This window comes from Spinacia oleracea, chromosome 3, assembly GCF_020520425.1.
Source record: "Spinacia oleracea cultivar Varoflay chromosome 3, BTI_SOV_V1, whole genome shotgun sequence".
Taxonomy (NCBI): Eukaryota; Viridiplantae; Streptophyta; class Magnoliopsida; order Caryophyllales; family Amaranthaceae; genus Spinacia; species Spinacia oleracea.
The window spans coordinates 33,380,651-33,394,095 of record NC_079489.1 but is presented as its reverse complement, the minus strand read 5'-3'; the positions used below and the strand labels follow the sequence as shown (position 1 = coordinate 33,394,095).

Sequence of the window (13,445 nt, the reverse complement as noted above, 5' to 3'; positions counted from 1 at the left end):
CACACACACGCACGACAGCCACGATGGGCCTCATGCGTGCGCGCGAGCAGCAGCCCACTCAGCGCCCGCGCGCGCTGCGCGCTGCGCGCGCTGTGCGCGCTGTGCGCTGCGCGTGCTGTGCGCGCTGTGCGCGCTGCGCGCTGCGCGCAGCCTGCTGGGCCTGGCCTTGCTGTTTGTGCGGCGCGCTTGGCTTGCTGGGCGATGGCCTGGCTTCGTGCTGGGCCTCGTCCGGCAGGCCTCGTCCGATGCTTATTCGTACGATGCGCTTCCGATTAAATTTTCCGATTCCGGAATTCATTTCCGATACGAACAATATTTAATATTTCCGATTCCGGAATTAATTTCCGTTTCGAACAAATATTTAATATTTCCGTTTCCAGAATTATTTTCCGATTCCGGTAATATTTCCGATTCTGACAATATTTCCGTTTCCGGCAATATTTCCGATTCTGGCAATATTTCCATTTCCGATAATATTTTCCGATACGTACCATGTTTCCGTTTCCGGCAACATCTACCACTTGGATAATATTTATATTTCCGATACGATCCATATTTCCGTTTCCGGCAATATCATCGTTTCCGGAGTATTCATTTCTTGCCTGTGACGATCTTAGCTCCCACTGAAACCAAGATCCGTCGGTTCCGAATATTCATAGATAGAGTATCTAATGCCATTAGATACTTGATCCGTTTACGTACTATTTGTGTGACCCTACGGGTTCAGTCAAGAGTAAGCTGTGGATTAATATCATTAATTCCACTTGAACTGAAGCGGCCTCTAGCTAGGCATTCAGCTCACTTGATCTCACTGAATTATTAACTTGTCAATTAATACTGAACCGCATTTATTAGACTTAACATAGAATGCATACTTGGACCAAGGGCATTATTTCCTTCACACTTGTCCCTAAGGACAAGTGGGAGACTGAAGGAAATAATGCCCTTGGTCCAAGTATGCATTCAATGTTAAGTCTAATAAATGCGGTTCAGTATTAATTAACAAGTTAATAATTCAGTGAGATCAAGTGAGCTGAATGCCTAGCTAGAGGCCGCTTCAGTTCAAGTGGAATTAATGATATTAATCCACAACTTACTCTTGACTGAACCCGTAGGGTCACACAAATAGTACGTAAACGGATCAAGTATTTAATGGCATTAAATACTCCATCTATGGATATTCGGAATCGACGGATCTTGGTTTCAGTGGGAGCTGAGATCGTCACAGACAAGAAATGAATACTCCGGAAACGATGATATTGCCGGAAACGGAAATATGGATCGTATCGGAAATATAAATATTATCCAAGTCGTAGATGTTGCCGGAAACGGAAACATGGTACGTATCGGAAAATATTATCGGAAATGGAAATATTACCGGAATCGGAAATATTGCCGGAAACGGAAATATTGTCAGAATCGGAAATATTATCGGAATCGGAAAATAATTCCGGAAACGGAAATATTAAATATTTGTTCGAAACGGAAATTGATTCCGGAATCGGAAATATTAAATATTGTTCGTATCGGAAATGAATTCCGGAATCGGGAATTTAATCGGAAGCGTATCGTACGAATTAGCATCGGACGAGGCCCGCTAGACGAAGGCCTAGCACGAAGCCAGGCCATCGCCCAGCGAGCCAACACGCACCATCGCATGCCAAGCCTCGACCAGGCCCAGCGTAAGGCCAGGCCCAGCCAAGGCCTGGGGCGCGCGCGCGAGAGCACAGCAGTGGGCCGAGCGCTGTGCGCCTAGCGTGGGCCGCAAGGCTTGCGCGGGTGTACGGTGCTCATGCAATGCTTGTGCGGGAATCCTAAAGCAATCGGGATTCGAAATATGATTAAATCCTAAAACTATTAGATAATGATTATTTAATTAGAGTCCTAGTAGGATTATAATTAAATAAATTAGTATCCTAATAGGATTCCAAAACCTTTTCCATAACTCTATAAATAGGTGCCTAGGGTCACATATTTACATAGATTATTCAAGTATTCAAAGTGAGTTTTTGAGAGAAAAATTCAGTCACATACCTTGCCTAAAAGTGCCGAAATTATTAGTACCTTAAGGGCGATTCTAGTTGGTCAATCTTAAGGCGGATCCGGACGTGCTGTGGACTATCTACGGAGGGACGACACTTGGAGTCCTAAAGACTTGTTCTTGTTCGGTTCGGGCGCAGCTAGGGAAGGCACGCAACAAAGAGTATGCATCTAAACTATGCTAAATGATTATGTGTAAATAATATGTATTCCTGGCTAAATGGTTTTTCCGCATGATTTATGAATTGTCATATGTATCATAACCTAACAGAATTGACATTTATGATTTCTATCATAATGCTGATCACAGTAGTAACAAAGGCCTTTTGCTATTTTCTCAGCTCTCACATCAGCAGGTACATGTCTAAAATTTATGTTTGGTCTATTGTGAAACTTAGTGATGGGTAGTGTGATTGGTTTTGTAGATGGAGTGGGAAACAAGGCTGGTTTACTGGCATTCAAAGGGACAGCTTGTATGGCTTTGTAATTTTGTGAGTATGAATGTGTTTTGGCTGGTTTGTGGTTTAAAGCTAAATTATGTTCCTCCTGTAATCTTGCAAACTCCACAGCTTCAGCTATAGTATTGGGTTTGAAAGCTTTCACAAAGGGTTTCACTACTGGATCAAGACCCCCAATAAAGCTATCTAATATGAACTCTTCAGGCAAATTGTGATGGGTTTGCAGTACACCAGATTTCAGATCTTCAAACTCATCCAAATATGTCTCAATTGAATCAGTTTGTGTCAACTTATTAAACTTTTCTACAGAATTTGTACCCCTAGAATCTTTAAATCTAGCAGCCAAGTCAAGACAAAATTCATGCCATTCCACATGTCCTCTAGCAGACAAATAGCTACTAACCCAACTCTCAGCCTTATCAGTCATGTTTAAAGAAGCTAAATCAACCTTTTGATCATCAGCAATTTTACACAAGCTAAAGTACTTGCTACATTTCCTAATCCAAATTCTGCAATTAGTACCATCAAATTTAGGAAATGACAACTTCGGATTATATCCTAAAGATTTCTGTAATGAATTAATTTCATGATTACCTCCACTCCTAGAACCTGTAGGAGTTGAATCCTTCCATTGATTCTTCATTTCCATCATCACAGCTAGCATGTCATCAATCTTTCTTGATTGATCCAGAATCTGTGCAGATTGTGTTTCCACCCTTACAGACTGCTCATGTAATCTTTCCTCAAGCTGCTTCAAGTGATCCTCCATCACTTTTCGAGTTGCAGGCGCCAGTTTAGGGAATTGCTCAACAATCAATTTCAACCAAATTGATCAATTTCTGATTGCTAATGCGAAAACTCTTTTGTTTCCAGAATTGATTTCCGAGGGTCTATCTGAGATCATCAAAGATGGTTTGATGTCAATAGTTGCTCTGATACCAATGTTACAGTCACCTTAAGTGTGACTGCTTTGATCAATATCTTTGATCAGTTTCTTGTTGAGCAAGTCAGAAAGAATTAAGAAGAAAAGAAGAAATAGAAGATAAGAGGAAGAAGAAGAAGAAGAGAGAAGAATGAGAGTCCGAAGAATTAGAGAGAGAAGATAGGAATTAGGATTTTATTTTGTATTATGATAACTGATCACAATCAGCTAAGACATTATTTATACAATGCAATATCGACTTATACAATGCAATGTCGATTTTATACAATGTAATGCCATGTCATCAAGTTTGTTATAACAGCCTAACAAACTTTGTAACTAACCAACTAACTAAAGTCAACATGTTGCTCATTGACTTAGTGTATTATAATTTGTGCCTTAACATTTAGTCTCTTTTTTAAAAATATTTTTGTCGATGAATTTGGTTTTGAATACCCTACAAGTTAGACGTTAAATGTTTTTTTTTATGTAAAATTGTAATCCATAAACTGGCTAGCCACAAGTAGCCAAAAATAACTGGAAGTGTAACATGGAAATTCTTATCCGAGTTATGTGTTGGTAGATAAGGTGCTTGGATGGTGACCTCGGTTTTGGTAGATAACAGGAATCCAATTAATGAGGGTCATACACTTTATAAATAGCCTTCTGGTTCCAGTTAGGCTCTTTTTTGGATTTCTTGACTTTTATTCTTTATTTGACTTTTATTATTACTTCTCATTATTTTTTTACAGACAATGTACAGTTGTACTCCATAATCCATTTCCCTAACGGCTAATAGCCTAATACCATTGATATATCCCTGTCCTCGGTAAATATTTCACTTTTATCACGAATTCATGAGCAATTTAGTAATTTACCACTTTGTAAATTTCAACAGAATCTTCAAACTTTATAAAATGGTTATAAGAAACTCTTGAATACTACTTCGTATTTAGAATGTTTTTTACGATGTGATTCCTATTTTATTATACACTCGACTGCTCGAGTCGAGTGTATTATGTACATGGTTCTTTTTTATTACTCGGTAAAAAAGAAAATCTAGATGAACGGTTTAGAATTATTTTTTTTTGATGAAGTACATGTACAAAGATATATTTTACACTCCTAACTCCAAGATGAACAAATTGAGACAGAAGAAGTAGTTGGTTTCACTTTGTTCAACCATTTATGTTGATGGTTGTTTATATTCTAAGATTCGCATACTTGCTCATCTCATAAATAACCGGGTATTTTCAACCATAACAAATAAGAAGTAAAAAGTATAACCAAACTAGTTACATATATGACTCATAATTTTACAAGGACCACGTGCGTGTTCCAAAGGTCTTGCCGTCTTGCGTTCAAGTCCCGGTTATGTGAATACGTTCTAAGATGATGACTCCAAGCTTATGAGACCGGTGGTACAGAAACGGGAAAGCGTGTTTACTTAATTGACCTTAGCCTAAATTGGTGAAGGTCCAATCCCTAGGTGGGACAATGACATTAGAAAGTGATTAGTTTAATTAGCCTAATTACGCAAGTAGCCATGTTATGTTAGTGACACTAATTAATTAGTTGGATAATTAATAATTAAAAGGTTGGTCAGAAGTCAGAAGCATTAGAATAAGATTAAGCATCTCCATTCTCCAATACAATTTGATCTGGAAAGCATAGATTCCCTTCTCATTAGTCATTAGTCATTAGTCATTAGTCATTACAGCAGGAAATGGGGCACCAACCAGATGTTTCAATTAGCCGAACCAATCTTATTCTTTGCATACTACTCCGTATTTCATTTACATGACACTGCACATTCTCTACAAAATTAATTCCTCCTAATCCATTATCCATCCACTACTTTATACTAATATACATTTTTGTTTCTGTAATGGTTCATGGTTGGCAGGGAAACCATAAGCCATTCCCATAACAAAGGAAGAAAAGAATAGGGTGCTCAAAATTGGGAAAGAGCTAAGTGATGATAAGCATGAAGAAGCCGCTTCTTGAATCTCTTAAGATCTAACTTAACATTCTGCTTATCTAAATAGATCTTCTTAGTAAACTCCCATCCTTTGGCGTTGACACTGTCAGGGTCTGATAAAACAGGATCATTCCTATCATAATCATCATATAGTGAACTCTCTCTTGGAAGAATTTTGTATCCAATATACTCCAAACCAAGCTTCATCGCTGGATCCCCATAGTAAGTCTGAGCTGCCCAATCAGTTCCTAAAGGAACAACTTGGATGAAAACACCACCAGGCTTAACGAAAAGAAAATGTGTCATGGCAGCACCATGAACTCCAATCATCACATCACTCGAGTTCAGTACCCTATATATCTTAGCTAACTCACTCGTCTTTTCTGGCCTTAACACCTCCACCTCAAAACCAATCTTTTCTGCTACTTTCACTAATGAGTCTTCATTCAGTATTACCCTCGACCCACTTCTTGAAAGAATGACCAACTTTGGTTTCTTAGGTTGGTAATCTAGTTCAGACAAAGAGGTCGAGGATGGAGATTGTAAGAGTTGCTTCTCTCTTTCCTCGTCTTGGATTAACCCATTAATCCGAGGCCAATAAGCTCGGTCTAATATGTTCCTGAAGTCTCTAATTGACTTGTTCTGTTTCATGAGGGACTGATCAATAGTGAGTTCATCATGTATATTCAAACCCACAATGGCTTCCGGAAAGCAATGAGTCCGGTTATCCCCACTGTAATCGATTGGTGGGTAATCAGTCAGATGAGAAAGAATGTCCCCATACTTGGTTATCCACCAATTATGATATTCAAGGATGACAAAAACAACTTTCTTGTTAAACTGCTGAGAAGTGATGTACAATGGGATTATACCGTCATTGAACTCATGGTAGACATTTCCGGTATACCCTCCTGTCGAGAAGAACACAGCTGGAACATCATGGACAACATCACATTTACGCTGCGAGAGGCTGTTTACGTGCTTCGACACGAGGGAAAGTTCATCAATCGTGCTCATTACACTAGTCTCCCATTTTCGAGTGTAAGGCCTAATCTTTTCGCGTTGGAACTCCAATTCCTTGACAATTTCATCTTCGTCTTCCAACATATGTGAAAAATCTCTAGGACCATTTTGAGTGTAAAGGAAGATTGAAGAAGAAGCTGAATGTGTCCTAATGTCACCCTTCATATAACAGACATCAGTCCTGATACCGCTTCTATCACAACATATTGTTCCTGCAATCAAAATTACCAAATAAATTTAGTAAAACAATTCAACAACAAAAGCCAAAAGGGGATGTGTTTAATTGCAGCATTCAAATTTACAAACAAAAGCCTGAAATTCATTTTTTTCCCCCTCTAATTATTTTAATGCATTCTGAAATATTTCAAACTGCTCTGATGTAAGCAATTGTTTCATTGAAAATGATCAAGCAAAAAACTCTCCCTTTCCCCCTTTATTTCTTCAACTTTTAATATATTTGGTCATGAAAAGTAATTGCTTGACAAATTCATCTACGCAATCTCATAGCAATATGGCAATATTGACCACTATCTTAATGATAAGTCAATGCATCTAAAATGAACTTTACCACATCCTTTTCTGTAAATAAAAATTAATCAACACATAATTGATGTAGACAGAATTCGGGCTATGGTGGTCTAGTACCATCCCAGCTAGCCGGCATACACTACCTCAAGTTCTGATGAGTAAAAAGAAAGTGTTTTTGAAGTTAAGAAAGAGAACAAACCATTAGCGACGGAAGAACAAAGAGGTAGCTTGGAACCCACATCAGAACCCATATGCTCATCCTCTGCTCCTAACGAATCTGTAAGATTCATCCAAACAAACAAAAATTAGAGAAATCATACTGCAATAATCAGAAAAGGGACAAAAAAAAACCTTCATTCAGAGTACAAAAATAATGATTAAACACCCACTAATACAGGGGATTTGATAGGAATAAAACAGACATCAGCACCCAAGAAAAACAAAATTGATGATTGAGAACCCATTAAAACAGGGGTTTAAAGAAGAAAATAATAAAAATGATGAGAAAAAACCCACGAAAACAGGGGACTTTGAAGAGAGAAAAACCCAGAAAAAATTAATCAAAATTCAAGCATGCTAAATTAAAAAAAAAAAAAAAAAATCAGTAAAAAAAAAGGGAATGAGAAGAAACTTACAGAGGAGAGAGAAAGTGGAGGGAAAGCCAAAGAGCTGAGGAGTCCAGATGAGACTGCAAGAGAGAAGAGATAGAAAGAGGAAAGAAAGAAGCTTTGGTCGAATTGCTCTCTTAAAATAGTTTCCATTGATAGTAGTAGTAATCCCAATTTGTGATTCTTCATCTACGATAAAATTCTTAACTAATAACCCTTCTCCTCCTTTCTTCATTTGATAGTATCTTTGATGGTGCACCATCTTTTCTGTATTAAAAATAAATATCCAACCTTTTTTTGTGCTCTTTTAATGGCAGGAAAAGCTCTGTTTTTTAGGGAGTTTTGACACGCAAACCGAGGTGAATGAAATTTGAGGAGATAGATGGATATTAAAGGGGATTTTGGAGAGAGAAATGAAGGAAATGGGTTTTTTTGGATGGGTTGAGATTTTTTGAGGGAGGGAGGAAGAAGAGAGAAGTGTTGGAGAAAATATGATAAGTGTTCAAGGAAGGAGGCGGTGATAATGAAGCAAAAATGGGTTAAATAGGAAGAGAGAAGCGTGTTAAAGACAGTCAAATTTGAAAGCGTAAGAAGGAAAGAGGGGAAACAAAGGGCAGCTGGGGTTTTTTGGATGGGGAGGCACCGGGGATTGGGATTGGGATAGGGATAGGGATAGGGATAGGGATAGGGATTTTGCTTTTGTTTCAAAAGAGTATTGGGTACTCCGTAATTTATTTTTACAAATTTTTATATAAGGTGGTCTTACACAAAAGACCACCTTGATGTCATATAAGTTAAGCAATAAAATCATTTAGTTAAACATTTGAACTAATTAGTTAGGCATTGAAACCAATTAGTTAAACAATGAAAAAATTAGTTAAGCACTAGAAATAATTAGTTAACTAATATAACCAATTAGTTAAACAATCAAAGTGGTCTTTTCGGTAAGGCGGTCTTACACAAAAGTTACCGATTTACTTTACTTCTCTCGAAAAAAAAAATTGAGTATTAAGTAATTTACTCCTCTCAAAAACAAAATACTTCCTGGATTTTTATTATTATTATTATTGCACATTTGTTTTTTTACACTAGTTACACAATTTCTTTTTTTCAATTTTTTTTATTTATTTATACATAATAAATTATATAGTAATGTGGGATCTTGTTAAATTCGTATCGATATATAATTTCAAAATATGAACTTTTTATAATTTAATCTAATACGTATTAAGATACATAAATGATTCAAGTTTTGCATTTGCAAGCGTGAAATGTCAAAAGGTGCAACCGTGCAATAATAATAAATAAATAAAACAAAGGGAGTAGAGTATTGGGTAATTTAAACCTGTCAAAAAAAATTAAAAAAAAGTATTGGTTAATTTACTAATGTCCCATAAATTATCGGAAAATTTGCAAATTACTGGAGTATCTAGGTTTTGGGTGACTTTGCAAATTATTACATATCTTGTTAAAAGTTGTCAATTACTACATAGATGTTTAGTTATTGTTGTCAATAACTACATTATATTATCCCATATTTCGGCCAATTAGTCATTAATCATATCATAATCAACCGTTAATCATACTTTTATTATTTTAATTAATTAAAAAAAATAACTTTTTTTAGTTTCATTAATTAATTTTTAATTCTTTTTTCATAAACATTTCATAATCAACCGTTATTTTACATTAATAATTTAATTTTTTTACTTAATTTTTAATTTTATCAATTAATTAAAATAATTAAAGTATTATTTAACGGTTGATTATGATATGATTAGTGACTAAGTCGTCGGAATATGGACTAAGGTAGTAATTGACAATAATAATTAAACACTTAGGTAGTAATAGACCATTTTTAACAAGTTATGTAGTAATTCGCAAATTCACTAAAAATCTAGGTAGTAATTTGCAAATTTTTCTAAATTGTGGTTTAAAACTCTAATAGAAATTGTAATAATATTGCATATGAATTATAAGTGAAGTTTTGACCTATTAAGAATAGAGCCCCAACAACCAATTAGGTCTTTTTTTTAGCAACCAATCAGGTCTTGGTTTAGTGGTTAAGATAGAGCATGTGTAGGATTGGCCTCATGTTACATTCAATATCTTTTCCCTGTTTGTAATAATTTGAATTGCCCTTGTAGCTCATTCACACCAAAAAAAGAATAGAGTCTGGCGAAACGTGTCGTATCGTGTTAGGTTGTGTCGTGTTGGTATTCTTGTAGAATATAAACAGCTTGGAAAACCTCACTAACCCGGTCTGTATATGTAGACACCTACTTTTGTCCCCATTCCCGAAAGGGAAGGTTCGATGATGAAAACATAAATCTCCACTTGACAACACATCTCCTATAAAATAACGAATCTCAATTCCCCTTTTCATTTCACCCGAAACCTGCTATTTATGGAAACCTGCTAAAATAGTAACTGCCGTAATGGGTAGTTGTTAAAAGTGGCAAGTCATAAAATATAGAAACCTGTCAGAATTAGGTGTTGCACTCCAACATAAATCCTAAATGAGATAGAAATTGCGAGAGAATCCTATTCCTAATACGATTCGAAAATAAGAGTTACGTATTAATTAAAATCCTAACGAGCCTAGAGTTCGTAACAGGCCCAGATGCATTCCATCATAAAATTAATACGCACTAAAAGACTCAATTAAGTCTCATACACTCCGGATTCTAAGAGTCCGAATCTGACAAAGAAACGGCCCAAACATCAATTTCAACGCCCAGCCCAGGGCGCTGAAATTGCCTGGATCTTATTTTCATCGCCCAGAGCTGGGCGCCGAAATCTTTGACGCCTTAATTCCTCGTGGATTAGAGTTCTACAATTCTATCTTTCCACGAACTCTTTTCTATAAATAGGGCCCTAAGTTCGACGTGAAAGGGACAACACACAATTATTATTATGAGTATTGACTCTAAACCCCTAAGCCTAAGCCTCACGCTGCAAAACTGATCACGCGTTCTGTCGCAATCGATCCATAAATCGAACAGAACGTATCTCGTCCCATAATTTGAAATTCGTTAAATAAAAGGAGAAATAGCAAAGTCAAAGTGGTTAGTTTTCTGAGAACCGTGACGCGCCTCTCAAGGGTGCATCGTAATGTGTCCCTTTTCCATGGTTTAATTGCTTTCCTCGCCCTTTTATGAACTGTTAAACTAATTAAATCTGATTGTTCTATCACGCTTAATAAAGATAATATGTTGGGAAATTGGATTATCATGCTAGGTCCCTTAAAACAATCTAAATCAGATAATCGCGTTCGATCTAGTACTATATGCTGCATTATTGTTAAAACCAACTCAGATTAGTTTAATAGTTAACGCATGTCCCTTCAATTATTTATGCTGAGCTAGTAAGGATATCCTGCCTCTGGAGTTATCGAAGAGCGAGTACTCCTCTCGGTAGTTACAGTCCCCCGAACCCTCAATCTCTACCTTGCGGGTGTATGTTAAGAGATCCCCACACCAGGGATCACAAGGGAACCTACGGCCGTCGTGGTCAAACATAATTGCACTCCCTTTATGTCACGGTAACCGGATTTTGTCAGTTTTTCTCATTGTCGTTAAAAACTGAATGGCGACTCCTATATTACTAGTCAATTGGGTGTAAACTCACAGGAAATCCAATTACACTTGATTTGACAAAAAGAAACGTCACACCCACGAGGGACAAGGTCACGCATTAGCCTCGTGCTTTTTCGACCCCCTCACAGTATAATTAAATGTGATGGTAATTTTGACACTATTCCTTTTTTTGTGTATGGTTCTGTCGTGTTTTCGAGTTTGTTCAATAAAGTTGTCCCATTCAAAAAATTACTAATTATTTTTTCTTAGTTGGGTTTAGTCGTCGTGTCAGTTTCGCGTTAAGAATCTCAACACTAACCCATGTAATTAAATGTGTTGTGTTGTGAAGTCAGATTTTGACAGCTCTAATTGAGAATGAGAGACACCTTCTATTAATCTAAAGACTAAAGGTTGAGTTTTAATCATCATTGATAAAGGGTTTAGCATGCTAACTTGGTCGAGTTATTTTATGGCGGGTTCCTATCCGGGAAGGCCAATTTCATCGCTTACTTAAAACAAAATGTGTAATGATGTGATTGTTGAGTTAAGCTAAAGATTGGTGTACAACCTTTCACATTTTGCACCGTTTAGGACGTATACTTTTTTTTCACCTATTGGGACCTATTACTCATTTTTCGGCCAAAATTAATCAAAACAAACAAAAGGTTAATTAGTCCCTTGGGTTAAAATTAAATTGAACCCCTTGGATTAAGGTTCCACGTGGCGTCGTTGCATTTAGTCAAACAACCAATGAGAAGAAGGGAACTAATGAGCAACCTAAAGAAGAAAACACATTCACCAGTTGTAAATTTGAATTAGGGTACTTTCAATTATAATCTATTTGATTTTAGGGATGTTACGAATTTGGCGTTTTCTGATTTTGATGAATTGGTATATTAAAAGTTTCAACATAAGATTTTAAGTTTGGAAGAATTTCAGATTTTGATAAATGTGATAAATTGGCATGTATTTCAATTTAGGGCGGGTTCTTAGTCTGGGGGATTTTAGTTTTGATGAAATTTATCAATTGTGATTTGTGATCAAGCTATATATGCCCGTCTTAAAAGACAAAGAATAGGAAAGAAAGACCAGAGAAAGAAAAAGAAGGAATGCCTTGTGGTGCAAAGATCAATGGAATGAGGCCGGTAAAATTTTACTCCATCTTTTAACTTTGATTATTTTCATACTATTAAAAGTTTATACCAATAAAATTGGGTTTTGTGTTATATTTTAGTTAAAAAATACAGATGCAAATTTCAAGGAAGTCTCTAACATAATGAGTACAAACTGTAAAGTGAAAGAACCTATGAGTAGTTTTTGTGCACGCGATGCGTACGTGCTTGTATTTGAAAAATTAATGCACAACTAATAATAAATAACTTTTTTGCCTTTTATTGAAAAGTTTGTTGTTTTAATTTTGTTGATATTTTAGTAAATATTTTAAAATTACATTGATTCCCTTTTAAGTTGTTGTATAAAATGTTATGTGTTTAATTTGTTTTTATTTTTCTAACTTAAATAAAGGGTGAATTAGGCAATTACTTTTTTGACACCGCCTCATGCGTTCCTTTAAATAATAGAGATTGTCAGCAAATTAAAAAAAGAGTGAAATCGAAGCAATTAAATTATTAGAGGAAGAGCAGAAGTACAAAACTACGATGGAACTGCTTAATCAGTACTTTGAATTCAAGAAACAAGCAAACAAGGAGACCAAAAGACCCAAGTACTGTTTTTTTTCATCTTCTCCGATCCCTCGGGCTACTTACTTTTCACTCTCATCTGACCAAAAATCTCTAAAAAGTTCAAGTTTAATGGAGAAAATGCAAGAGAATTTCTTGTTTTTCCCTTTTTAGAATTTATATTTGTATTTAATTTTTTTTCTTTAATATTCCTCCTTTGGTTAATGATGAGTTATACTATGATTAAGTCACCAAAATTTGTGTTTGAGGTCCCAAAAGGTGAAAATTGGGAAAGGTTGGACTCCATAATTGATTGATGGGGGTTTTCAGCTTTCTTGAAGATCATGAAGATCATGCACACAGGGAAGGGCCAAAACTAAACATTACTATTCAAAACTCGAGACAGACCACTAAAATTGATGGACCAAAAATATTTTACTTTTTATTTTAATACGGCTTGTAGTATTAGCCTAATGAGTAAGGCCATGTATTTTTGGAATTAATTTCATTTTATTTCAGTTTAATTCAGTTTAGTTTAGTTTAGTTCACTTTAGTTCATCTCCATTCAGTTCAGTTCACTTCAGTTCATCTTCATTCAATTCCATTCATTTTAGTTCAAAAGAACGAC

General features: G+C 36.0%; 1 protein-coding gene across 1 annotated transcript; it reads right to left on the bottom strand.

Moving 5' to 3' along the window:
* Window positions 1-5,163: 5,163 nt before the first annotated feature.
* Window positions 5,164-8,091, bottom strand: LOC110779322 (xylan glycosyltransferase MUCI21). The gene is made up of 3 exons (XM_021983847.2): window positions 7,588-8,091; window positions 7,152-7,229; window positions 5,164-6,636 (listed from the first exon to the last, which is right to left on the bottom strand). The coding sequence occupies exons 1-3, from the start codon at window positions 7,820-7,822 to the stop codon at window positions 5,375-5,377; spliced, it is 1,575 nt and encodes a 524-aa protein (XP_021839539.2). The 5' UTR covers window positions 7,823-8,091; the 3' UTR covers window positions 5,164-5,374.
* Window positions 8,092-13,445: the final 5,354 nt, after the last annotated feature.

What these genes read in the sequence shown, in the direction of transcription:
- LOC110779322 (XM_021983847.2), bottom strand. Translation starts at nt 7,822, where the DNA reads ATGGTGCACCATCAAAGATACTATCAAATGAAGAAAGGAGGAGAAGGG. An exon ending in CTCCACTTTCTCTCTCCTCT is followed by an intron (nt 7,230 to 7,587) that starts GTAAGTTTCTTC and finishes TGAATCTTACAG; the next exon opens with ATTCGTTAGGAGCAGAGGAT. An exon ending in TTGTTCTTCCGTCGCTAATG is followed by an intron (nt 6,637 to 7,151) that starts GTTTGTTCTCTT and finishes TTTTGATTGCAG; the next exon opens with GAACAATATGTTGTGATAGA.